We start from the raw sequence: 25,748 nt of genomic DNA on the forward strand, positions 1-25,748 counted from the left end.
CTTGAGATTCCTCACTCACCTAGCTATGGTGATTAGAAGTACTTATGGAGTATCTATTTTGTGCTTTGTCTGTGAGGGGGAAAAGTAGAAGACGTGGCCGCTTTCTTCATGGAACTTAAAATCGACATAGGGAGCTAATATTAAGCCATGTGCAAAAATCAAAGTAAAAATAAGGCTAAGTTAAATGGTGCCATGAGCACAACAGAAGGTCAGAGAACCCAGAGATTTGTATGACTGGAGTCCTCAGTGAGAACTGCTGAGTAGGCAGGATCTGAGCTTGACTTTGATCTGAGCTTAAAATGCCTTGAAATGTGCATGCATTTCACTAAACGTGGATGAGTGTGAAAGGAGGTTAAGGAGCAGAAGGTGTGAAATGTTCCTAGAAATGGAGGAACTGCTTGAACAAGGATACAAAAGAAATAATCAGCATGGCATATGCAAGGAATAATACAGAAAAATTTCCACCTACAGGAATAGTGGGAAAAAAGTATGATGGCATCTGTTGTCTTCTGACTACCAAAGGATTAGGGCTAAGATACACTTCTAATGTGGAACCCCACTCATCAGAGGTTCTTATCCCTTTCCATAGCAAGCATGAGCTATTTTGATATTAAGGGTTATTCGATATAGACAGAAAAATCTAGGGAGACTGAAGAGCTGAGACTCTGGAAATGTGAGCACCTTTGGTTCAACTATTCAGGTAAGTACCAATCCAAAGGGAAGTGCCAGTTTTTTTAACCAACTTGCACTTTTCTATGAGGTTCATTTTATACTGCTAAATAAAATTAATATTCATCATTGCTGATCTCCCATTCATTATTGTTGATCCCAGAGCTGGAAAAAATGTTCTCAGAAAGGTTGATTTACTGGGCAGCCAGCCCACACAGGACCTCAACTGTAGTTAACTCAGACTGCCATCCTGATCTGTTAATTTTTATGAATTCTATTTACTGTGAACTCAAGCCTTTTAAAATTGTTTGTGCTGCCTGTGAATTCCAGAAATCCCCAAGTTAAGAGAATATATCAGGAAAAGGCTCTTGGACAAGAAGAGGAGGATGGTGACCAAGTATGTTACTGAAGCCTTTGGCCTGTTGCTCCTCACAGACAGTTTCAACTGCACGGAAAACCTGCCGGTACGGAGGACCCCTGGCTGTATGTTCTCTGCCCCCTAGCCGGGGCAGAACACTCTCTTTTACCAAGTTAGAAAATTAACTTTTGATATTTTTCCTTTTCATATCAAAGGAAGATGCTAAGCTCAGAGAATCTAAAGAGGACAAAAAAATAATTAGAGGGTTAAAATTGTAACATTTGAGTAAAAAAGAAAGAAAGAATATTTTACCTGGGATAGATGGGCTGAGGGGACAATATAAAAATAGTCAGTGGCTGCTTTCCCCTCTCCTGAGACTTGAATAAGATGGAATGTGTTTTAGCGATGGCGGGAGTGATTTGTTTGTTTCTTTCTAGTGGAATACAGATGATTCTTGCTTATCCTACAGAGGCGTGTTTATACGTACAGTCCAAAAAATCTCATCTGTTGGTGGATTTCCTTCATGCCCTGGTGCTGTCAGGATCTCAAACTCAGAGCAGCATAGTAAAACAATGTGAGAGGAAGGAAACTAGGAGGGGCTTTCAGCAAAGAGTTTAGATGTTTATCTTCATGGTCTAAAATGCAGGCCTTCTAAATGACCAGTTAAAATTCCTTTTCTCATGGTAACAGACAAAATTATCTCTTTGATGGATGATTTTTTTTTTTTTTTTTTACCCTGCTAAATTAGAGGCTGGGGTAGTTTTGGAGAAAACTCTGTTGCTGGAATCAATTATAACTACATTGCTTCCTTGTGAGGGACTGAGTATATACACGGACAATCATATATAAAAACAGAACTCTGACCCACAGCCTGTAGCAACCTGCGTAGGAAACCAACCCCTCATCTCCAATAACAGCTCGGGAAGCCAGCCTGCTGTCAGTTAGACTTGTAGGAAGGCAGACTGCTGTCTCTAGTAACAATCCAAAAAGCTAAACAATAACTTCTGTAACAGTCAGCTCAAAATGTCCAGACCTTGGTTAATAACTGACAGCTTCCCTAATCTTTATCCCTGCTTCCAACTTAGAGTCAACTAGAGAAAGCCAAATATGCATCCTAATGAGTCACATAGGATCCCCACTTCTAGTTAGCCTGCCTACAGCTTCCCTGTGCCAGTGGCCTCCCGTCAGGGCACACCTGAAGCCTTCCCACCCCTCTGCCTGCCTTTGAGTCTCTGCCAAATGCAAGTGGTGGTGGCTGACTCCTTTGCTATAGCAAGCCCCGAATAAATAGGCTTTGTGTGTTCTCATTTAGTTGGTCTTTGTTTATTTCCACACTTGCTGTTACCCATCAGATTTGCATAACCAAGTCTGACTTCTTGTTATGCAGAACAGGGAAGGGGTGGAGAAAGTCAAGGTGCACCAGTAGGGCTCTATGAGAGTTCAAGGGGCTGGTTCTGAGAATGTGGGAAAGTGAACCTGGGATGACCCTGTGGACTGGCAAGGAGAGGCAGATAATGGGACCTGACTCAATGTGAAAAGGAAGCAATGCCAACTGTAGATGGTCTATGCAGTTTGGGTCAAATGTCCACATTTTAAAAATTCTATGGAAAACTGACATATAGAGCGAGATTCACTGTCTTTTTTTTTTTATTTTATCATACTTCTTGTCTTGTTTTGGTTTAGTTCTGTGAGAAAAAAAAAAACTCTCCTGAAATCTAAGATTTTCTAATTTGACTTTTGTCCTCTCAAATACTGGGGAAGGGTTTGACCTTCTAACTTCCCGAAAAAGTTTTTAAGGATGAAATTTGCCTCTCTGCCCAGCAAAAGATTGCTTTTGGAAGTGCTGATGGAAAATGAACCAGATGTGGTGCTGTGTGTGTTTGGTTTATTTTACAAACACAGGGACAAAGCGTTTTGCAATCAAACTCGGAGTGCCTGCCCCACACGCTCTCCTCTGGTGATGCGGAGGTGCAGCCTGTGGGGGGGCTCAGTCCTACCCTTGCAGCCAGACTCCAGGTGATGGAAGACGCAGAGAATGGGGCTGGTTGGCACTTCTGTGATAGCTTATTAGAGGGAGCTGCCAGCAGCTTTCCTCAAAATTCCTTGGCCTTGGATATTGGTCTCAGTCTTAGTTCTTTGATGGAAAGTTGGAAGGCAAAAGTTTTGTCAGTTCCTTTGCATTCTGAAAAAATCAGACCTAAAAATGTGTATGATTGATCATTTTTTAAGATTGTGACTCAAACCAAAAATTTAGAGTTTGGGTAGTTAGTGATTTTAAATGAACAGGGATCTAGTCATTATTTCTAAGAATCATAGGACGTTGACTATAGCATCTCAATGTCGAATGGGTCCTGCATTTATTCATAATGGGGGCCAGACTTTCCCTTTCTTATCATTCTCTTGTTTATTCAACAAGGATTTATTGAGAGACTTTGTGAGAATCTTGCCAGTACAGTTTCTTTCGTGACTTCTTTCTTATTTCATTTTGATCACAGTGACACCACAAACTCAAAAGAATCTAGAGGGCACTCTGGAAATAAAAGATGGCTTATAGAATTCTTACTAGTGAAAACTGTGAAATCTCCAGGGTGTGCCTGAGACTGAATAGTCTCCATCGACTCTAAAACTCATCAACTGTAAGACTCCTGGAGTGTGGGAGTTTCAGGCTGGTTTCAGCATCATTCAGCCCCATTCACTTACTTCAAAGATGGTGCAATTGAGACCCAGAGAAGCTAAGACATCTGTGTAAGGTCACATGTGAATTTGGGAGCTATTTCTGTCATCAAATTTGGAATAGAATTTAACAACCTACATTATCTAGGGGCCAGCCCAGGGGCATAGCTGTTAAGTTTGCGTGCTCTGCTTCAGCAGCCCAGTGTTCGCCGGTTCAGATCCTGGGCGTGGACCTACGCACTACTGATCAAACCATGCTGTGGTGGGCATCCCACATATAAAGTAGAGGAAGATGGGCACGGATGTTAGCTCAGGGCCTGTCTTCCTAAAAAAAAACCGCCACAAAAACCCTACATTATCTTGCAGTTGCTCCATGCCACTCATTCACTCCACAAATGTTTATGGACTGCACTCTCTGTGTCACACCTTGGAAGAAAGAAACATGAATCACACAGTTTGTCCCTTCAGCAAGTTCCTAGTCCAGGGAAGGAGACGTGGAATGAGACAGCAGAGCAGGAGGAATGCTATACGCGGGGGTGTACAAAAGGCAGTAGGAATACAAGAAAGAGAGCCCAGCTCTGCTGGGGGAGTCAGGGAAAGCATCACATGGGAACTGACTTCTGAGCTTTAGTCTGGAAGGATGAGAAGATGGGAACAGCATGTGCAAAGGCACAGGGTCACAAAAGGGAATGACACATTTGGAGAATGGTGGCAAGTTCAGGGACAGCTATGTGAGGGGACCTTTCGGGCAAACAGAGAGCTGATGGGGTGCTGGAGAAGTTGGTTGAGTCCTGGCTGTGAAGGGCCCTAAGTGCCAAGCTAAGGAGAAGGGCTTCCATCTGCTGCAGGTGGGCACTGTGTGGTTCTCACGCAGGGGACAGATGCTAGAGTTCCCAGCTTAGACTCTAGAGGTCAAGGTTGCTCTGGTGGTCACTCCCTTGTATTACTTGAATATATATTTTCCTCCCTGACTAGCCTGTAGTCTTCTTTGAAGAAGGAACCAAGTCTTTATTTTTGTGGTCCTGTAGCTTTGCTGTTCAAAGTGTGGTCCAGGGCCCAGAAGATCAGCATCACCTGGGGGCTAGAAATGTAGGATTCCAGGCCCTCAGATTTGAACAAACTTTCCTGGTGATTTGTACACACATTAAAGTTTGAGAAACACTATCCTCAAAAACTGCTTTGTGCACAGTCAAAGCTGTTAAATGTTTGTAGAATCTGATGTCATTGGAAAAATCTGTTTTAGTAACAATTAAATTTTTATTTGGATGGTTACTCCCCCAAATAGCCTTATGGAGAATACACCTGAAATAAGTTGCAGGAGGCATATGTTTCTTCTGTTCTCCCATCCCACAAAGCCTAAGGAGGTCTGTGCACTGAGGGATGCCTTATTGTGTTGATAGGAAGAAGTCAAACATGGGTGATTAGCTCAAGCAAAATCTTGTGTTGGTGGATAAGCTTAAAGGAAGCAAAGTTTGAGGAGAAAGTGCCTTTAGGGAGGGAGTGGCCTCACGCTGTTTATGGCCCTTGTCCCTAGAATGAATTCTTGCACATGAGTGGCCTGCGGAGATTTGTGGAAGAGAGGATGCAGCTGCTGGAGAAGGCCATCGACCAGTGCTTTGCTCATGTAGCACAGCCTCTGCAAGAAGGGGTTAGAAATGCCAGGGCTTCCTACCGGCGGATCCTCGGGGCATTCCTGGTGGTAAGTAACCCTTTCCAGGGAAAACCCTTGATGTTTGGTGAGGTCTGCCTAATCCTCAAGCTCTTTTTTCGTGATCCCATTGCTTTTGAAGGAAAGAAAGAGCTAGAAAAGATAGGAGAGAGTGAAAATTGCCTGTAGGAAAGCACATAGAGGGAATTGTTGAACTGTGCATTGTGAGGACCCAGGAAAGGATACTTGGTTCAGTAGAAACAGTTGGAATTTAGGATCTGTGGCTCTTATTTTGAGTGGCAGCTCCACCAAACATCCACTGTATAGCCCTGGGCAAGGCCCTACACCCGTTTAAGCCTGTGGATTTTTCTTCTGTAAAATGGGGGATGCTAAATACTTGCCCTACCTATCTTACAGGGTTGATGTAAGGATCGATTGGATTACACAATAAGAAAACCTCTTGTAACCTCTCACTTGGCATGCAAATTGTTCTTTTATCTTTTAATTAGTTATATGGAGTTTCTGAGGGCTGAAAATGTGACTGTAAGGCAGTATTTATCCAAGACTAAGGGGTGAAAAAAAAGAGGCCCATTTTATTAGTTTTCTAGGGCTGCTATAACAAAATCCCACTTAAATGACAGACATTTATTTCTCACAGTTTTGGAGGCTGGAAGCCCAAGGTCAAGGTGCTGCAGGGTTGGTTTCTCCTGAGGCCTCCCTCCTTGGCTTGCAGATGGCTGCCCTCTCACTGTGTCCTCACGTGGCCTTTCCTCTGTGTGTGCATCCCTGGTGTCTCTTCCCCTTCTCATAGGGACACCAGTCATATTGGATTAGGGCCCCACCCTCATGACCTCATTTAACCTCATTTACCTCCTTAGAGGCCTTATCTTCAAATACAGTCACGTTGGGGGTCAGAGCTTCAACCCATGAATTTGGAGAGACACAGTTCAGTCCATAAGACCTGTTGAGAGTAAGGGGTGATGGACAACACTGCTCATGTGGCAAGGACGACACGGAAGTCTCTAGCACTGGGAGTAGTGCATAGCCTATGTTGTGTTTGTTTTTAGTAGAAGTTGGAAATTTGGAACGTTAGCAGTGAAAAGGTGGTGTGTAATGAAGCTCTGTGTTTCTGTGGGCCTTTTCATACACACAGATCATACCAGCTTTCTAGCATGTGGCCTCTTCTGGATGTTCTTGTCTGTGTGTTTTTTTGTAAGAGCTTGTTTAGATATCTAGATTAGTAGATATGTGTGGCAACTGGGATGAAAGGGAGTAGGAGCTACCTCTAATATGGAAAAAGAATGATGCTAAAAGAACTAAAGCTGAAAGAGTAAAGAAGTGGAATGATTCCAGGGTCACTGGAGAGGACTGTTAGAGTTTGGGCACAGGAGAATGAGAGCTAGTGCACCTTCTGCACAGCTGGTGGGTAGCTGAGTATCCACGAATGTGGTATGTTTGCATTCATGCATGCATGCATTCATTCATTCAGCAAAAGTGAAGGAAATGCTTACTCTGGTACCAGGCACTGTGCATTACCTAATTGAATCCTCACAACAATTCGGTGTAGTAAACATCCTTATTGTTATTTTAATTTTACAGCCTTACAGAGGCTGAATAACGTGTCCATGGCCACGCATGGGATCCATATCCACCGCAGCCCTGTCCAGCTTCAGAGCCCAGATGTCCAACCCCTACACTTGCCTGTTCCATCTCCCAAACTGTGCTCTGCAAACTATTGTAGGTACCTGTAATTGCCAACTAGTTACACAGTTTAACATTTGTAAATCCTCATAAAAGTAGGGTAGTTGGGTACCTTCACTCCTTTTTTTCAAGGGCTATTGACTACAGGCATGGGTGCTAGGAATAGCATATCCCACTGATGAAGGGCATGGGCTCTGCTTTCAGTCTCACTTTCCCCATCTATCAGCTGTGTGACCGTGGACAAGTTACTTACCTCCTTTGTGCCTCAGTTCCCTCATCTGTAAAATGAGGACAATTGTACTTATGTCATAGCGTTGTTGTAAAGATTAGTTGAAATAACGCATGTAAGATACAGCCCCGAACTTAATCAAGGCACTTAGCATATAGAAAGTGTAAGAAAGGTCAACTGTTGTTATTATTAGGTTTGGGGGATAGAAAGAAAACCCAAATACAGTCCCCGCTCAGAGGAGATGAGATAACATGGAGTAATAAAAGGTGTCATGTGGTGAGGACCACACGAGAGCCAAAAAATTCTCCAAATGTTCAGAGGAGGGCGAGCATTCTGGTGGGGGCTGTGACAGATTGGAATCTTTTGGCTGCAAATCACAGAATCCCTAATTCAAGGCAGCCTGAAGCATGAGGAAATGTATTGGCCCACATGACTGAGATCCAGAGGAAGTGTGGGCCCTGGGGGAAGGGGTAGACTTAATGCAGTGGCTCTGGCCCTCTGTCTCTGCAGTCTCCCTCCCGCCCCCCCACCCCCCCCCACCCCCCCAGGTATGGGCTTCGTTCTCAAGCTGCTTCCCTCGTGATAACAAAATAGCTGTAGCTGTCCTTAGTCTCACATCTCTACAGCACAAGCTCTAGAGTAGGGTTTGTCAACTTCAGCATTATTGACATTTGGGGACAGATAATTGTTGTAAGATGCTGTCCTGTGAATTGTAGGATATTTAGCATCCTAGGTCTCTACTCACTAGATGCCAGTAGCACCCTCTACTTTTCAGTAGTGACAAAATAGCTCCAGGTTGAGAACCACTGGCCTAGAGGAAGAGAAGGATAGTCATTTCTGGAAGCTCTCTCAGAAGAGTGAAGAAACTTCCCCCTAGAAACCCCAGCAAACCTTCATTGGTATTTCTTTGGCTCTAAATGAGTCAATGCCTATTTCTAAACTGATCTCTGAAACAAGAGAATGCCCTGTGCCAAATAGTTTAGGCCTAACAGGACTAAGTAAGAGACAGCTGGTAATTGCCAGGAGAAGTGGGGAATGGATGTTGAGAAAGAAATTATGGAGCTTATTAGAGGACAACCAAATAACTCTTCTACAGAGGGTGATGTTTGAGTCAGGCCCTAAAAGATCAGCAGTATTTCCATATGCAGAGGCATGGAGCGGGAGGGGAGGCATTCCAGGTGAGGAAGGACAAACACGTTTGGAAGCCAGTAGGTGGGTTAGTCTGTACAGATAGCAGCGTTCTGGAGTACTAAGCTGGAGACAGTCAGGTTACTGGAGACTTTAGACCAGGTCAAAGGGTTTGAACTTGGTGAAGTTTCAAGCAGGAGAATGGCTTCATCAGAGCTATGCTGTGGGAAGCTTAATGTGCTCCTAGAGTGGGAAGAGATGGAGGCAGAGTGATCGATTGAGTCTCTTAGATTAGGTGAAACACAGTAAGGGTCTGAACTAGAGTCATAGCAGAGGGAATGGAAAGGAAATGATGGCTTGGAGAGCAAATTTGAAGGAAGTCTCAATCATCCTTGTCAATAGTGCTGATATAGTGGATGTGGGAGAGCAAGGAGGTAAAGACTTCTGGGAAGATTTGCACCTAAGAAAAAGGAGATCTCATAAATTGAAAAAAGAAATAAGGAGGGAGGGTAATATGTTCAGTATTGGAAAGTATGTGTTTTGTATTTAATTCAGGTGGAATATCTAACAGCGTGATGGAAATGTGGGGCTCAAGCCCTAGAGAGGTGGGGCGCTGGAGGTCTAGATTTGATAGTCACCATCAAGAACTTGATAGTTAGATCTCTGGGAGTGAATAGTATTGAGAAGGAGTAGAGAGGAGGACAATAATATGACATAACCTGAAACAAAGGCCACATTTAGGGAGAAGAAAAATAAAGAGGAGCCAGGAGAGGGAGCAGAGAAGGAGTAGTCTGAGAGGTAGGAGGGGAAGGAAATAGTGTAATGCTTATTTTCTTGTACTTATTTTTAGTGTAATGCTTAATTTCTCATTTTCCAGTAAACAAACCAAGGCAGGAAAGTTTGTTAAGAAGGAGATTATCAGATAATCTGAGAGGTTAAGGATAAGTGGGGTAAGGAAGGGGCTATTGGATTTGGCCATTGAGAGTATTCATTGGTGACTGTGGTAGGCAGCCCCAAGACAGCCCCAGTGAGCCCCACCTCGTGGGATTCATGCCCTTGCGGAGTCTTGTCCGTCACAGAATCAGGGCTGGTCTCTGTGGCCAGTGGAGTGCTGCAGAGGGGATGGTGCATGACTTCTGAGATTAGGTCTCAAGGGCCACTGAGTCTTCCACGTGGGTCTCTCAGATCACTCACTCAGGAGGAAGCCCGCCTCCACATGCTGAAGTCAAGCAGCTATGTGGAAAGGCCACATGGAGAGGAGCTAAGCCCCTCACCAATAGCCAGTACCACCTTGCCAGCCCTGTAGTGAGCTCCTTGGAAGCAGATCCTCCAGCCCTATTCAGGTGACCATAACACCACCAACACCTCAGGGAACCTCACAGAGAAGCCCTGAGCCAGAACTGGCTAGCTGCTAGGGAAGGTCAACTTATGCATGCAGTTTTGACCCCTACTTGGCCATGTAAGAATGGGCCTTGGGCCTGGAACGCTTCCTTGCCAGGAGATGAAAGCCCTCACAGCCTGTGCTGGGCTTATTGTCTCATGTGGGGGTCTCTTTCCCTGTTTTATGTTGAGTGTCTACTTTGTTCTACTTAGTGCAGGCGTCAAAGGCCTCAGGCAAGCTCCAAGATTTCTGTATTTCAGATCCGTAGGGGAGGGCCTGGGTCCTTCTTACTGCAGCACAACATGGGATGTGTGCAGCTACATCACCTGTGTCAGCTGTGGAGTGGGTCCACTGGCCACAGGGGACCCATGCATGGCAAGAGGCTGGATCTTGTGCACACTTTTTCATCTTGCTATAAGTAAACACTGTGCCACTTGAGCCTGGTGCACACGTTGTCTGTTCTCAGCAACCTTGTATCGTGCACTGGTCTCTTCCCTGGGGAGCACTTATCTGCATTTTAACCTTGGCCACATAGCCTGGTCATCCAGTGGACAATGAAACACCAACAAGTCATACTCGAGTTCCCGACCCACAGAATCTGTGAGAGATAAATGTTTATTGTTGTTTTAAGCCACTAAATTTGGAGTAATTTGTGTCATAGCAATAGATAACTAAGTGACCCTAAAGAGAACCGTTTCTATATGATGGTAGAAGATCCCAGATCACAAAAAGTGAGTAAGTGGGCGCTGAGATGTGAAGGCGTGAGGTGGAGACCACTCCTGTGAGACCATTTGCTTATGAAAGGAAGGAGCAATATCAGCTACCTTGAGGCCTTCACTAGGACTTCATCCCGTGAATTGTCCCCTCTCTCAGCTCTTTAATGGCTTCCTTCTCTGTGACTGCAACCATACCCAAAGTGTTCTTATTAGATGAGCAACTTTCCTTTGTGATCAGAAATTTGGGCAAATGTTTATATACTAACATCATATCATTATGCAACAGTGAAATAACCTAAATGTCTAATAATAAGAAAATGGTAAAATGAATTATTATACATCCATATGATATTATATTATGTGGTTATTGAAATAATTTTTTGAAAGTATTTGCAATGAATTGAGGAAATGCTCATTATTATAATATTAAGTGAAAAGAGAAGAATATTAAAATATATATATATGGTATGATGCCAATTGTATCATGCTACACAGGCATTCACTTGAAACATATTGCCTTAAAACATGTATCATTGATTAATAATCACGAAGACTTCTACTGAAATTTTGTTCAGTGCAAATGTATTTTTATTCTCTTTATTAAGGATCAGTATCTGGCTAAAATTTATCAATGTCTCTTGTAGCTCTAGTTTCATAATTTTTTCCTTTGATTTATTAATTTATTTCTCTGGCAAAAAATACTACAAAGATATACAAATCAATTATGTTTCATTAGATACTTAACAAAAAGTGTAAAAATTTGGACTAACTTGGAAAATCTGAAACATATACTCACAGTAGGGTCATAGCACATTTTCACTTAATAATTGCTTATTTAACAAATATTTGTCAAGCACTACTTGTGCTGCTGCCTGGAGGTGAGGACATGAAGGTGAATAAGACATTGTGCCTGATCTCTACAAGCTGATGGTCTAGTATAGCAGCCTGCTGAGAAAACAGACAAATACAAAATGGCATGAGAAGAGCTATGATCTGAGCGAGCACAGTGTGCTTTGGAAGCCCAGGGCAGGGGAGCCCTGCCGACTTGAGTCGTGACTGCTCTCCTCTCTGTCCAGTTTAATAATACGTTGAAAGATCAAGTTGTTTCTACTCTCCCCTGTGATTCTCAGTAATAACCTTTGGCCAAAGGCAATGCATTTCTGATCCTGTGACCTTCTAGTTAATGCCTACTAACTCTACTAACTTATTGTTTAATTATCTAGAGGAGTAGAGGAAACCAGGGTTTTCACCAGACTCTGAAAGCTGTTTGCTTGAAAAATGGCATCTATGCCTCCAGGACTCTCACAAGAATAGATCTGAATGAAGCCATCACTCAGCCCATCTATGACCAGATCGATCCTGTTTTTGGAGGCATTTTTAGGTAAAGGATCTTTCATTTTGCTTCTTTGTGAAGAAACATCTAAAGAACGTTGGGCCAGAGTCTCATCTTTAAGAATTTGTGCTTTGGATCTGGAAGTGTAAAGAGTAGCTTGCAACTTGAGGAGGAAAGCTTAGTCTTTGGCAAAACACGAAAGCCTTCTTGGTTTGGTTTACTTAAAAGTTTCCCATGGTGACCTGGAGTACAGATGGAGATGTTGCTTTCAAACTAATATTATGATTCCTATTATTTGTCAAATATCTCATACATGCAGTAGGGGATAAATTTTCTTATGGATCTGAGCCCAGGACGGGGTATTTTGGTTGGAAAGTGTGGAGTTAAGTAAACACATAGCCTTCATAAATTTTCCTGAATGCAAAAAGGGAAAGTGGCTCGCTGATGACTCTGTTTGTTTTTGACATGCTGCATGTTCACACACTTACCAGCTGTGTGACCTTCATGGTGCCCCCTCCTTCCTTGACCTCCAGTTCTTTTCTCCATCAACAGAAACAGACTCTCCTAATCCCACTGCAGCAGCCTGTCTCGTCTCCCTCCTTCGCCTCTGGCATTTCACCTTGTCCACAGCAGCTGCTGCATGAACCATTCTACCTTTGCTTGATTCTTACTCAGGGCCTCCCTTTCCCGCCCCCGACTTCCTTTGAACTCATTTAGGATTATGCCATCCCACCTACACCCACCCCACCCTTGTTGCAGTCTGTAGGGTGAACTCCACATTCCTTAGAATGGTGTTCAAAACCTTCCACCTGTCTCCAGCTGGCCTTTCCCATCTCTGCCCGCACTGCTGCCCGGTGTCAGCCCTCTGCTTTAGCCAGCCCGGAGGGTCGCAAAGAGCAGTTGAGATGTACCAGGAGCTGTGCTAAGCTCTTTGCATGCATTATCTTATTGAGTCCTCCCAGAACCCTCTGAAGTGGCTTCTGTCTTTTTACAAGTGAACAAACTGAGAGTCAGAGGAATCGTACAGCTTCCCCAGTGTGACCCAGCTCATAATCAGAGAGCTGGGATTTCAAGCCTATGCCCCCGCCTCAATAACCTGTGGCTTCTTACTCCTGGGATGTTCTCACTATCTTGTCCCCATGGGAAATAACTCCTTCTTTTTTTCCCTTCCCTAAATCTTACCCGTCTTTAAGGTCTACACCTTAACAGTCCTCAAGCCCCACCCTTTCAAATGGAAACACCTTGGCAGTGGAAAGACTGAGTTCTGAGGTTACCAGATCAGTGTCCAAGGCCTGGCTCTGCCACTTACTAGCTGTGTGGCCTTGAACACATCAGCAGCTTCTCTGAACCTCAGTTTTCTTATCTGTAAAATGGGCCTCATTGCATTGATATCATAGCTTTTTATGTCAAGGGCCTGGCACAGCACAGAGCCTGGCACATTTTAGGAACTTGGTAACTGTTAGATCTCATCCCCCTTCTCTTAAAAATTAATAAAAGGATACCGCTAGTTTCCTCTTTGTTTTAGCCCCATGGTGGTCACATTGTCTCTTAACATTTTACGTTGCTTTCTTCTGTAGAGCTGGAAAGCCCACTGGTTCAGCTTTGATGCCTCACATAGATGCTTTTAAGCACTCTCTGCAGGAGAAAATGACAGAAATTGGGATAAGAAATGGCTGGAAATATGATAGCTGCAAAAGAAGTTTCCTGATCCAGGAGGTAAGACCCTTATAAGGTGAAGAGGGTGGTGAGGTCGGGTAGTGACTTTTTCCCCACAGGATTTTGGAGGTTACCTGTCTCTCCCTGCTTGTTCCCCTGGAGTGTCCAGGGTCTGGGCATGTCTCATAGCAGGCACTGTGAGATACAAAACAGAGTGGGATGGGGGAGAGAGAAGCTGTCCTGAGAAGGCGGGGAGGGGTAGGACACTGGACAAGCTTTGTTCCACTGCCAAGCAACCGATGGTAAATGCTGAGATTGTAGAGGAGACTCAGTTTCTTGGAAGAATCTGCAAGGGATCCTTAGATCTGTAAGAATTTGAATCCACTTATCACATTTTCACTAACCTCTCTATCATTTTTGCCACTATGAAGTATTATCCAAAGCAGTGAAGCTTAAAGAAGTGTCATTTTTTTGTAGATCACTTTTAGTTTTGAGTATTCAAGACTCTTGTTTGTGACCCATTTTCTTCTAGGCTGTATTAGTCCATTCAGGCTGCTACAACAAAATACCATAAACTGGGTGCCTTATAAGCAACAGAAATTTATTTCTCACACTTCTGGAGACTGGAAGTACAAGATCAAAGCACAGGCAGATTTGGTGTCTAGTGAGGGCCCACTTCCTGGTTTCATAGACGGCCGTCTTTTCACTGTAACCTCACATGGTGGAAGGGGCAAAGGGCTCTCTAGGGTCTCTTCTATATGGGGAGTAATCCCAGTCTTGAGAGCTCCCTTCTCATGGCCTCATCACCTCCCACCTCCTAATGCTGTCACATTGTGGGGTTAGGATTTCAACATATGAATACAGGGGGACACAAATATTTGGTCCATAGCACAGGCCCAGCCCAAATTCCATGGCAACACTAGAGAAATATCCTGTGCCTCCCCGCCCTCCCTGACAGAGGGCCTGTTCCAGCACCTTGCCCGTGCCTGATTCTACTCCTCAGATATTTACCGAGTTGTTTGTAGGTGCCAGGCCCTGTGGGAAGCACTTTGGGATATAAAGTTGCTTAAGACAAAGTTCCTGCCTATGAGAAGCTCACAGCCTAATTGTGGAAACAACATATAAACAGCAAACCATAATATAAGGCAGAGGGAAATAGTGGCCACACACAGGGACACCTGACCTGCTTCTGTGAAGGAATTGTCACAAACGGCCTTTTGTTAACATGGATTCTCAGATAAGTGCCATCCTGGGAGACATGGAGGAACACATCCTCAGAAAGAAGAGGAGGATCTATGAGTCTCTCACCACCTCTGTTCAGAGCGACCTGAAGCCCTGTTACGAAGGTGGGGCAACATTTCCGCTTTCTCTGGGATCTCTCTGTCAGCTCCTCCAGCATCCTTTTCCGCTGCTCCCCCATCAAAGTATTTGTCCTTCTGCACCCTAAGTCCCCGGAACACTCTTACTCTACAAATTGAAAAACAAATACTTGGAAAGGTGTGGGGAGAAGTAATTCATGAACCATTTTCATATGCGTGTTTCCAGTTCTTTCTGTCCACTCTTTATCTAGACACTTTGCTTCTCTCCATGCTACATCTCAGCTAACTAAACTATAAAATCCATTATACAATTCTCATTCTTATTTTCTTTAAGTATTTGTAAACTCACTTTCTAGCTTCTTCTTGTTTTGGCGGTCCCATTGTTTTTTCTAGGGTAGGGGGAGTGGAATTTTGTAAGCTTCTGATTAATTCACTCATTAGATTTTCTGAGTGATAGTAATTAAATATTGAGAGTGTTAATTTTTTTGTATCATGTTATTATAAACGATTTCCACTGTATGGAAAATGGTGCTACATATATAAATATATGTAAGTGTGTGTGTATGTATGTATATGCGTGTGTATATATATATATATATATATATATATATATATAGTTCCTTTGCTGGTCCTTCTTTTGAATACTAAAGACTTCCAAGCAAGTCCTTGCTGTGGTGTGACTGTGGCTATCATTTTTGCCAGAGGCAGCTCAGATCACTGGCAAAAAAGCTTGTGAGAGAATGAAAGATGTCATCAGAAGAGGGGTCGACCAGCAGGTGGCCGAGGGCATGTTTGAAAGGGCTCAAGAAAGGATGCAACACCAATTTCAGCAACTGAAGGTATTCTACATCCAGAGTCTGAATTCCAGTCCAGAAGAGCCTCCTGGGGGAGGAGGGGAAGCGGGTACAGAAGACGGAAGAACTAGTAGTCATTTGGGCCCAAATAGAGCCAGATGCCTTCTGCAAAGTGGGCCCAACCAATGCCCACGATACTGGGAGAGGAGGCAGCTGGCACTTAGCATTCTTCCTTCACTGCCACCGTGAATGTGGGTGTCGGGCTCCCCACTAGGGCTGTGACTTCAAAAATGCAGCCACTCCAGCTCTCTCTGGTATCTTTCCTCTTTAATAAGTCATCAATAGAACAGTAACTGTAATATCTAGGTGCGATCCTAAGCTCCTTACATACGTAAGCTCATTTATTTCCCAGCAAGTCTGTGAGATAGGTACTATTATTGTTCTCATTTTCTAGATAAAAAACTGAAGCAAGAGAGAGACGTATCAAGAGGCCACACAGCTAGTAAGTTGCAGAGCTAGGATTTGGGACAGGTCATGTGGCTCCAGCATTTCCAATGACAGCATTATCTCAGAACAGGTTTCTTAATGAGGGAAATGTCTAGTCTACATAAAATGTCAATAAACTGCTATAGGTCAGTCAGTTATGGTACCTCGCATAGATTTAGGTTTGATGCTATCTACAGTCATGCACTGCAAAACGACATTTCAGTCAGTGACAGACTGCATATATGATAGTGGTCCCATAAGATTAGTACCATATAACCTGGGTGTGTAGTAGGCTATACCATCTAGATTCATGTAAGTACTGCACTCTATGATGTTTGCTCAATGATGAAATCGCCTAACGACTCATTTCTCAGAACGTATCGCTGTCATTAAGTGATGCATGAGTGTATTTTGGAAGACAGTTACTAATAGTTTCCTTGGACTTGAGTGCTTCTGTCAAGTACACTTGGACCATCTTGTCTCAACTTGGGTCTCTTGGCTTGCCACCCGCCCTCTCCAAGTAATATAAAGTCTTTGTTTTAATCCAAACCACGGTTGGTGCCTCCTTGGCCATGTAAGTTTCCAAATTCTTCTGCCTCAATCCAGACTTAGCTGATCCTTTCCTGACCTCCTGAGGAAGCTGGCTATTTGCTATTCCAGTCCACGTCTGAACCAGCCTGCTTCCTGAAGCATCTCCAGCCTGCTTCCACTCAATCTCCCCTCCTCCCACCACAGCACTTTTGGAAAATGCCTTTCTCCACAATATGAAGGGTGTAATTTCTCTTGGAATGGCTAAGATGTATCTCATTTACCAGTAGCAGTTTAGTTTCTGTCATTTAACATGCTATCGCAGTCTACAAAAACATGCAGAAAATTGGCCAAACTCTACAGCAGCCAATCCCCATTGAGTATATAAAAATTGGCCCTTAAGGTACCTCAGAAAAGAGTTTCACTAAAAAATGATTAGTACATTGAGCATATACAAATATCTTAAATGACAGAAATGTTGGAAGTTGAAACTGGGCAAGACCTCAGAATGTTCCTATTCCCTGATCTTGCAGACAAGAAAGCTGAGGCCCAGAGGGCCTAAGGTAGCAGTTCAAGGCTCACAGGTAGAGCTGAGACTAGAGCTCAGGGTTCTTGGTCTGGTGTGTTGAAGAAAAAAGCATAAGACTAGGAGTCAGGAGATCCAGGTTCCGGATCTGACCAGGCTCTGTCAGGCTAGAGGGAAGAGTCAGGTATTTTCAAAGGGAGGCAAGAGATGGTTAGAAGAGGGAAGGTGGTTGATAGAAGGACTAAGAGTAGCTAGAAGACTTTTCTCAGGCAGTTGGGAAGAAGAATCAGGTATGTCAAGTATGACATGTTGCACAAAGCAGGTACTCAGTAAACATTCATCCAGTGACTAATGTGTGACAGCATGGTGGGGTAGTGACAGGCTTGTCCTCTTCTTCTATTTCTGCTGTTGCTCTTCTCTGCCCCATGCCTCCATGCATCCTCATTAGCTCCTGATTCAGTCAGTTAGCACCAGAAGCACAATCCCCCATGAGTCTTGATGGGCAGGAAAGGAGATACTGAGGCAGGTGGGACCCCACAAGAATGTTGCCCTGATGACCACTGCGGACTTTGATGTGCTCTCCAGTGGCCCCTCTTGGACCTGGCTTTGATTTTGGCAGCACCAGGCTGTACACTGGCTGGTTGGGGAGTTGTGTAGGGTCCCTTTCATAAGACTCCCTTTCCCTTGGGCTGTGCCACCCTAACACAATGACCATCCTTTGTTGTATAGAATGGAATCACGGAGAAGGTGAAGGGCAGTATCGCCACCATGCTGACCCTTGCTTCATCCCAAGGGGATGGTCTCTACAAGGAGCTTGCAGGTAAATACTTAAAGCCTTTGCATAAAGGGTGATCTTGCAGACACCCCTAGCTGTGGTTGCTTTTTACTGGGTTTAAAGAAATTAAGTTAGGAAGAATTTTCTGGGCAAGGACTGGAGATGACGATGACGATTCTGACTTTCCCACCCTTTGCTGAGCACCCAGCAGAGACCAAGCATCGTACTCAGGCTGTGTGCACAGCATCTCATCGAATTCTCACACTGACCGTCAGAGGTACATGTTACTGCTCCACTTTGCGGATGCAGAAACAGACACTCAGATTAGATAATGTGCCAAAGGATCCATAGCTGGAAAGTGGCAAGTTCAAATCCATAACTCTGCCCTGCTGTCTCCATAAACCCATTCTTTTAAGTTGATAGCTTTTAATGAAAAGCCTCATTTTCTGGGGGCCTGCCCTGTGGCCGAGAGCTTAAGTTCACATGCTCTGCTTCGGTGGCCCAGGGTTTCACCGGTTCGGATCCTGGGCGTGGACATGCCACTACTCATTAGGCCATGCTGAGGTGGCGTCCCACATGCCACAACTAGAAGGACGCACAACTAGAATCTACAACTATGCACTGGGGGAACTTGGGGAGGAAAAAAAAGAAGATTGGCAACAGTTGTTAGCTAAGGTGCCAGTCTTTAAAAAAAAAGCCTCATTTTCTGGTGGTGGTGGAGAAAGTTTCTCTTCATCCACCAGGAACCTGGGGGTACAATACCAGCTGTGTGTGCCCTGTCCCTTTCATGCCGTGGGCTCCACCAGGCTCCCTGGTATTAACTGGAGAGTGTAAATTGGTGCAAAAAGCAATTAAGCAATTTCTAACAAAATTAAAAATGCGCATGTCTTTTGGTCCAGCAATCCTACTTCTAGGAATTTATCCTATGATATCCTCATACGTGAGCAGAATGGTCTGTGGACAAAGTTATTCAGGGCAGCACTGTTTATGATGTCAAACATTGGAACAACTCAAATATCTATCAGTAGGGCACCAGTTAACTTAGCTACACAGCTAGTGGAGGACCATGCAATTGTTAAAAAGAATGAAGTGACTTTATATATAGTAGTGATTGAAAGTAGCGGTCCAAAACATATTGTAAAGTGGGAAAAAGTAAAGTGAAAAAAATGTGTGTAACGTATTGCCATTTGTGAGAGAAAAAAAGGAAATACATATGTATATGCATAAAAATCTCCATGGGATACACAGAACCTGGTCATGCTGGTTGCCTCCAAGGAGGGGAACTGGGAGACTGGAGCACAGAGAATGCACGAGACTTGCTTTGCACTCTGTGTATTTTGTGCCTTTAAATTTTAAACCATGTGCACAGTTTCCTGATGGAAAAAAAAAAAAAAGATCTGATGCCATTTATGTGTGTCATTATGTCAGGGTGAAAGTGGTCAGAGCTATTTCCAAAGTAAAAGCCACAACTGCGGCTTCTAAACGTCTCTCCTGCACTTCTCTGTCTCACTGGAAATCGTCAGCATCCCCATCTCTGGCTGGTTAGCTGGACGGCTAACCTGTTCCTGATGGTCCCTTGGGAAGGAGATGCAGCACCCTCACACTATAATTTATTGCCTTCTCTCATGACCTTCTGTCTAGGTTTTCACAGGAACCTGTTTTAAGATTATAGTTATCCAATTGTGTCTTCTTTGAAGAGCTCCTACTCACCAAAGGTCTTTCAGCTGTCCAGGTCTCACATATAGAAAATGTTCCTCTGAGTTTGATGTAAATTGCTTCTGCCATAATTTAAGACCATTCCCTTTTCTTCACCATCAAGAGCAAATATATACCATGTGGGGAGAATTGTGCCAGGTGCCAAAGAGATCTAACACAGTCCCTGCTCTGAGGCTTACCTGGTTGGTAAACACGGTGTGTAAGAATGTGAATCACAATGGTGGACAGTATGCATTCACTCTCCAAGTAATTATAATCACCTCCTAGTGCTGGGCCGTGTTGTAGGTGTTGAGGATACAGCAGTGACCAATGCGGGAAAACATCTCTGCCTTCATGGAGCTCACAGCCCAGCGGGCAGAAAGCAGGCAGGAAGCAGAAGAATAAATAGAATACGTGGCATGCTGAAGGGTGGTAAATGCTCTGGAGGAAAAGAAAGCAGAGGAAGGGGAGAGGGAGGGCTGAGAGCAGGGGACAGGGTGGTCAGAGAAAGTCTCACTGGGAATGTGACATTTAAACAAAGACCTGAGGGAGGGGGTGCACTCGGGCACCAGATTGTTGTTCTAGCAATTCAGAAGACAGTGTTATTCAGGGCTGGGGCAGTGGGGAAGCTTCATGGAAGCCGGGTCCTGGAGTGGAGCCTGGAAGCACAGGCAGGGTTTAAGAGGCGGCAAGGAGAAGGGCGACCTTCCAGACTCAGGAGCAAGACAAATAGACTCAGGGTTCTAACTCCCTTCTTGGTCATGAGCCCCACCGCTGGCCTGGCTCAGGGCAGGTGAGTCTGAGTCACGATGTGGGTGTGTGGAGCCAAGGGGATTGGAGAGGCACTCAGGAGCAACACCAGGGCCAACCCCAAGGTCAGTCTGAAGTGTCCCTTTAAGGAGGACTGTATCTGTCAGGGTTCTCCAGAGAAACAGAACAAACAGAGTATGCGTGTGTATATATAGAAAGCAGTTTATTTTAGGGAATTGGCTCATGTGACTGTGGAATCTTGGTGAGTCCAAAATGTGATGGGGAGGCCAGCAGGCTGGAGACTCAGGAAAGAGTTGCAGTTCACGTCCAAAAGCAGTCTGCTGTCGAACCAGGAAGAGTTGATGTTGCAGATGAAGTCTGAAGGCAGTCTGCTGGAGAATCCCCTCTTGCTTGGGGGAGACCAGCCTTTTGGTTTAGTCAGACCTTCACCTGATTAGATGAGGTCCACTCACATTGTGGAGGGCAATCTGCTTTACTCAAGGTCCACCAATTTAAGTGTAAATCTCGTTCAAAAATACTCTCGCAGAAACTTTGAGCATAATGTTTGACCAAATATCTGTGCACCACATCCCAGACAAGTTGACACATACATTTAATCATCAGAAGGGTGTAATTTGATTACAGATCATAGGATGAAAACCTGAGATGCCAAAACAGAGCAGATTGACTTAGATTGGGGACTGCTGGGAAGAGAGGGATCAGGGGAGGGGGAAGATGCCTGGAGAGGACTTAGGGGAGCTTTATGTGTGGTGGCTTTGTACCCTTCCACTGAGCGCTGTGAGGCCTTAGGAAAGACCCAGTGATTTCCCAGACCTTTTTTATTGGTAGATTTGTGTTCATTTTGAGGGTTACTCATATGCTGAGATGAGCCTTAAAGTAAGAGCAAAAATGCCCATTTGATCGGGTTATTTATAAAACAAATCGATGGGACTGTCTGATCTCTAAGCTCCATTCTAGATCTTGCATTCTGGGCCAAGTGACCCAGGTCATAATAGGATTCTCAGGGGATTTGTTTTCTGGCGACACTTCTGAAAAGGACGCTAACTCCTGATACATGCTTTCTTCTCTTCTGTAGATGTCAAAAGTGAATACAGGGAGATGGAGAAGCTGCACAGAAGCCTGAGGGAGGTTGCTGAGAATGCCGTGCTGCGGAGGGGCATGCAAGAGTTCCTTCTGAAGATGTCCCCCAGCAAAGCTGGCCCCCCTACAACATAGATTTAATTCTTGGGGCTTAACACCAAAGGGATGAAAAGCAAGCCTGGAGCCAAATAAGTAGAAGTACTTCTTTTAAGAAAAACCTAATAAAGAAGATCTCCCAACTGTTTGGGCTTTATATGCAATATAAAATTCAATATATTGTTACTTCTGGCATGAGCTAATTCCTGAGCAACATTCATTTTTATTCTATAGACAAAAAGAGCCGTCTTGAATCCGCAATGGAGTTCTAAAGCTTTAGGGACTAGAAACTCGTGCTTCACCAAAGAAAAATATGTAAACGTCAAAAACTTAAATATTATGGGGAAAAAAACCCATTGCAAAATAAAGCATTAGGGATCCAATTCTAGTTCCCGTTTTAATACTGATGAGACTTTTTGGGTAAGGAGGTAACATTGTGCCATGGAAACAACATGGGTTTGAGAGAGAGACGGACAAGAGCCCTGGCTTCACCTCCTCTCGGGAGTGTCCTCTACGATCAGTGCTTCTGAAACGTTTCGATCTGGGGACCCTGCACTCTTAAGAATTATCGAGGACTCTAAGAGCTTTTGTTTATGTGGGTTATATCTCTTGATATCAAATTAGATTAAAATTTAATTAAATTTTAAATTAAAATTAACTTAAAATTAAATTAAATTAAAATTAAGTTTTGTCTATGTGGGTTATATCTCTTATATCCAAAATTAAAATGAGAAAAATTTTAAATAATTCTTTACTAATTCATTTAAAAATAACAATCCCATTACATTTTAACACAAATAACATTTTTATGAAAAAACTACTTTCAAAAAAATTTAGTAAGAAGAGTGACATTATTTTATCCTTTTGCAAATCTCTTTACTCTCTGGTTTGATAGAAGACAGCTAGATTCTCTTGTCTGCTTCTGCATTCAATCTGTCATAATACGTCTTTTTGGTTGATGTATATAAAGAAAACACAATCTTGCACAGATAGAGAGTTGGAAACAGCAGAGTATTTTAATAGCCTTTTCAAATAACTTCTGAATATTTTTCCTTATACTACTATCTTGAAAAGTAGTAGTTTCTTAAAGATTTGTGGTGTGGAATCTGGAACCATACTGGTGAACTTTTTTCGTAGCCTGTTACACTATAATACATCTCATACTTTGAATGTATCTTTTACCAATGCGTGATTTTGACATATCAGGCGTTGGTCATTTTGAAAATATTTGTTCACTGAATTAAGCAGATCTTCCAAATGTTGGAAGATTACACATTTCATTATGTAATGCCAAAAATTCATATTTGTTAATGTCTCTTCCAACTTCACCAGGAAATTCTTGAAGTATTGGGAAGCTGTCAAGCTCACAGTGGAGGAGACAAGTTTTATAAAATTCCAAAATTTTTTCCTAAAAGCTCATCTTATCATTGGCAACAAATACCATTGTTTTCTTTGAGGTGATAGGTTCATTTAGTTCTTTTTTGAGAAAAAGTCCACCATATAACCAAATTTGATTAACCATAGTTTGTCTGTCAATCATTATTTCAAGTAAAATGATATTCCATGAAAACAATGTCAAGTTCAAGTCACAACTGAATCATCCAAGTGCTTTTCGTTGAGGCAGTAGAAGAGCTTCAAGTGTAGTTCTCTTTTTGTCACACAACATAGTAAAATGGCATCTACTTAAGGGTCAGTAATTAATAGAGTTGATAACTTATACTGTTTCATTAAGAACATTCTTAAGTGAATGTGCTTCTTTTTTTTAACTGCAAGTGCAGGATAATGAAAAATACAATAGCTGCTATGTAGTTTGGTGCCACTGCCTTGATTCACACTAAGGGGCAAGTGGTTTTACCCACCTTTGTTTTTAATATTTAATATTTAATATTAGTGCAAGGGTCACCATAGTAAAAAGGAAAAGGCAAACAAGATTTTAATATTATAAAAACAGTTTGGCCTAGCAGACCCCAGAAGTGTTTCAAGAACCACACTTTGAGAACCACTGTTTTAGAGAAATCACTTAAACTCCCTGAGCTTCAGGTTATTTACCTGTAAAATGGTGATAACATTAGTACCTACCTTGAAACTACGAGGGTTGTCAGGAAGTTTAAAATAAAGCTTACAAAGTTTTGACAAATAGTACTTAAGAGTGCTTGATAAATGGTTATTGTTTTTGGGCAGAACAGAGTAACAGTGTAATGGCTTATTTATTGGGAGACTTGGGTTCTAATCTCAATTCTTCCCAGTACTAATAAAAACTTTGACAATTCCTTAACATCTCTATGATTTCATTTCCTCATTTACGAAGTAAGAGAGGTGAACTGGATGATATAAAAAGTCTCTTACTGCTTTGAAATTCTAGGATTTTAAGGCCTTCCCTCCTTGTTTTAATGTTTTTTTCATTAAGTAAGATAAAAAAGGATTCATCCATGTAGGTGGGTCTCAGAGTTTCCTTTCATTTTGAACTTCTAAACATATATAATTCTATTGCAGTTCACATAGTTTCACTTTTTATATTTCAAGTGAGGAGTGTGGAAGACATCTACTTGTGGCCATGATAGAGTAACAGGGGCCAATTAACCCTCTGGCCTTCAGCCACTAAAAAACCAAACAAAATTTATGAAACAACAGTATTCAGATATGGAAGAATTGTGAGTGTGAGACAATGATCTCTGAAGAAAGGGAGACAAACAAGGTGAGCCCTACAATTGCCCCATCCTGCTGCCTAGACAGAGTTTCCATACTATAGGGAGGGGGAGCCCAAACAGAGCCCGGTGGTCTCCCTGAGTTAAGGAGATGGAGTTCAGAGTTTGGGGAGTCCAAGGTGAACAGAATTCACAGGGTGGAGTACTGTGGAGAAGAGAGCTGTACTCCACAGAGAGAAAGTTGCAGAGATATGAGGCAGCGTCCCTCGAATCTTTGAGTACTGATTAACACGTGCAACTACCAAGAAAGAAACACTAGAAAGGAGCAGGCAGAAAAATCCCCAAATCTCACATCAAGCTAGGAGCAGCCAGAATAGACAGACCTTTTCACACCTGGGGCAACAAGTAGAGTCCTCAGAAAAACATTACCTTGTAATAGGGTAAAAACAGTCCTAAAGGCTGTTGTGTACCTACCTGACAAAATGTAAAAATCAGCTTCAGAAGGATCAAACTGTTTCCAACTAACTTAACTGCATCCTAGAACAAAACACAAAAACATTTAAAGGAATAAAAAATTCCAGCACCCAGGTGACGTCAGCATCATGGCAAAGTGAACTTGCCTAGGACTCTCTCCCCTCAAACATACAACAAAAAGGAGCAACCATATTTCAACAGAAAATACCCTAACAGCACAAAAACCTCAGAGAGACACATGGCCGCAGGATGGAGGGTGGAGAGGCGGGAGCCTGCCTTGGAGGAGCTGGAACGGGGTAAGAGAGAACTTTCTTCCTCCTCTAAAGACTGCGGTTGCTGCCACAGGAGGCTCCATGAGGGAAGGAATGGAGGAGGGGTCAAGCATCCATGGGATCACCCAGGACTCCCTAGTGCCCTTGCAGCCTAGAGGGAAGCCCTCTAACAGGGTGAAAGCTTTCATGTGGGGTGACCTCATCAAGCCAAGAGCCCAGGAGACCAGGTAGGGAGAGCTGATTGGGAAACCTGGGACCGCACGCAGGAGAAAGCGCCCCTCCCCTGACCCTCACCACGCCATCTTGGCTGAAGGAGGAGGGCTCAGAATACGTGGCTATCGACCCCCACCCAGTGGCAACAGGCTGTAACTGCAACCAAATAGTATCAGAATGGGAAAGACCCATCCTTCCAGCTTCAGGCAATTTATCAAATCTCCAGACCAGAGAGAAAACAAGCATGCAGAATTCAGTACTGAAGACGCAGAAATAAGTAAACTAAATGACACTGAATTAAAAAATAGCTATCATCAAAAAACTCAATGAGGTAAAAGAGAATATAGAGAAACAATTCAACAAGTTCAGGTGCTACTTCACAAAAGAGATTGACACTATAAAGAAGAATTAATCAGAAATATTAGAGATGAAAGACACAATGGAAGAGATAAAACAAAATACAGATTCCCCAAATACTCATGTGGACATCATAGAGGAGCGAATCAGCATAATTGACGATAGATGTGTTGAAATGCTCCAGACAGAGGAGGAGAGACAACTAAGACTAAAAAGAAATGAAGA

At 43.2% G+C, this 25,748-nt stretch overlaps 1 protein-coding gene across 1 annotated transcript in view; it reads left to right on the plus strand.

Annotated features, from left to right (window-relative positions):
• The window catches only part of NUGGC (nuclear GTPase, germinal center associated), a 42,885-nt gene extending 20,694 nt beyond the window's left edge, over positions 1 to 22,191 (plus strand). Inside the window, exons 11-18 of the mRNA XM_046657094.1 lie at positions 1,000 to 1,133; positions 5,235 to 5,399; positions 11,727 to 11,884; positions 13,414 to 13,552; positions 14,730 to 14,838; positions 15,514 to 15,650; positions 17,875 to 17,965; positions 21,462 to 22,191. Of these exons, the coding sequence (XP_046513050.1) occupies positions 1,000 to 1,133; positions 5,235 to 5,399; positions 11,727 to 11,884; positions 13,414 to 13,552; positions 14,730 to 14,838; positions 15,514 to 15,650; positions 17,875 to 17,965; positions 21,462 to 21,601 (1,073 nt within the window). The 3' untranslated portion in view covers positions 21,602 to 22,191. The remainder of the gene's footprint in view (positions 1 to 999; positions 1,134 to 5,234; positions 5,400 to 11,726; positions 11,885 to 13,413; positions 13,553 to 14,729; positions 14,839 to 15,513; positions 15,651 to 17,874; positions 17,966 to 21,461) is intronic.
• Positions 22,192 to 25,748: the final 3,557 nt, after the last annotated feature.

The sequence above is a fragment of the Equus quagga genome, chromosome 3, assembly GCF_021613505.1.
Source record: "Equus quagga isolate Etosha38 chromosome 3, UCLA_HA_Equagga_1.0, whole genome shotgun sequence".
NCBI lineage: Eukaryota > Metazoa > Chordata > Mammalia > Perissodactyla > Equidae > Equus > Equus quagga.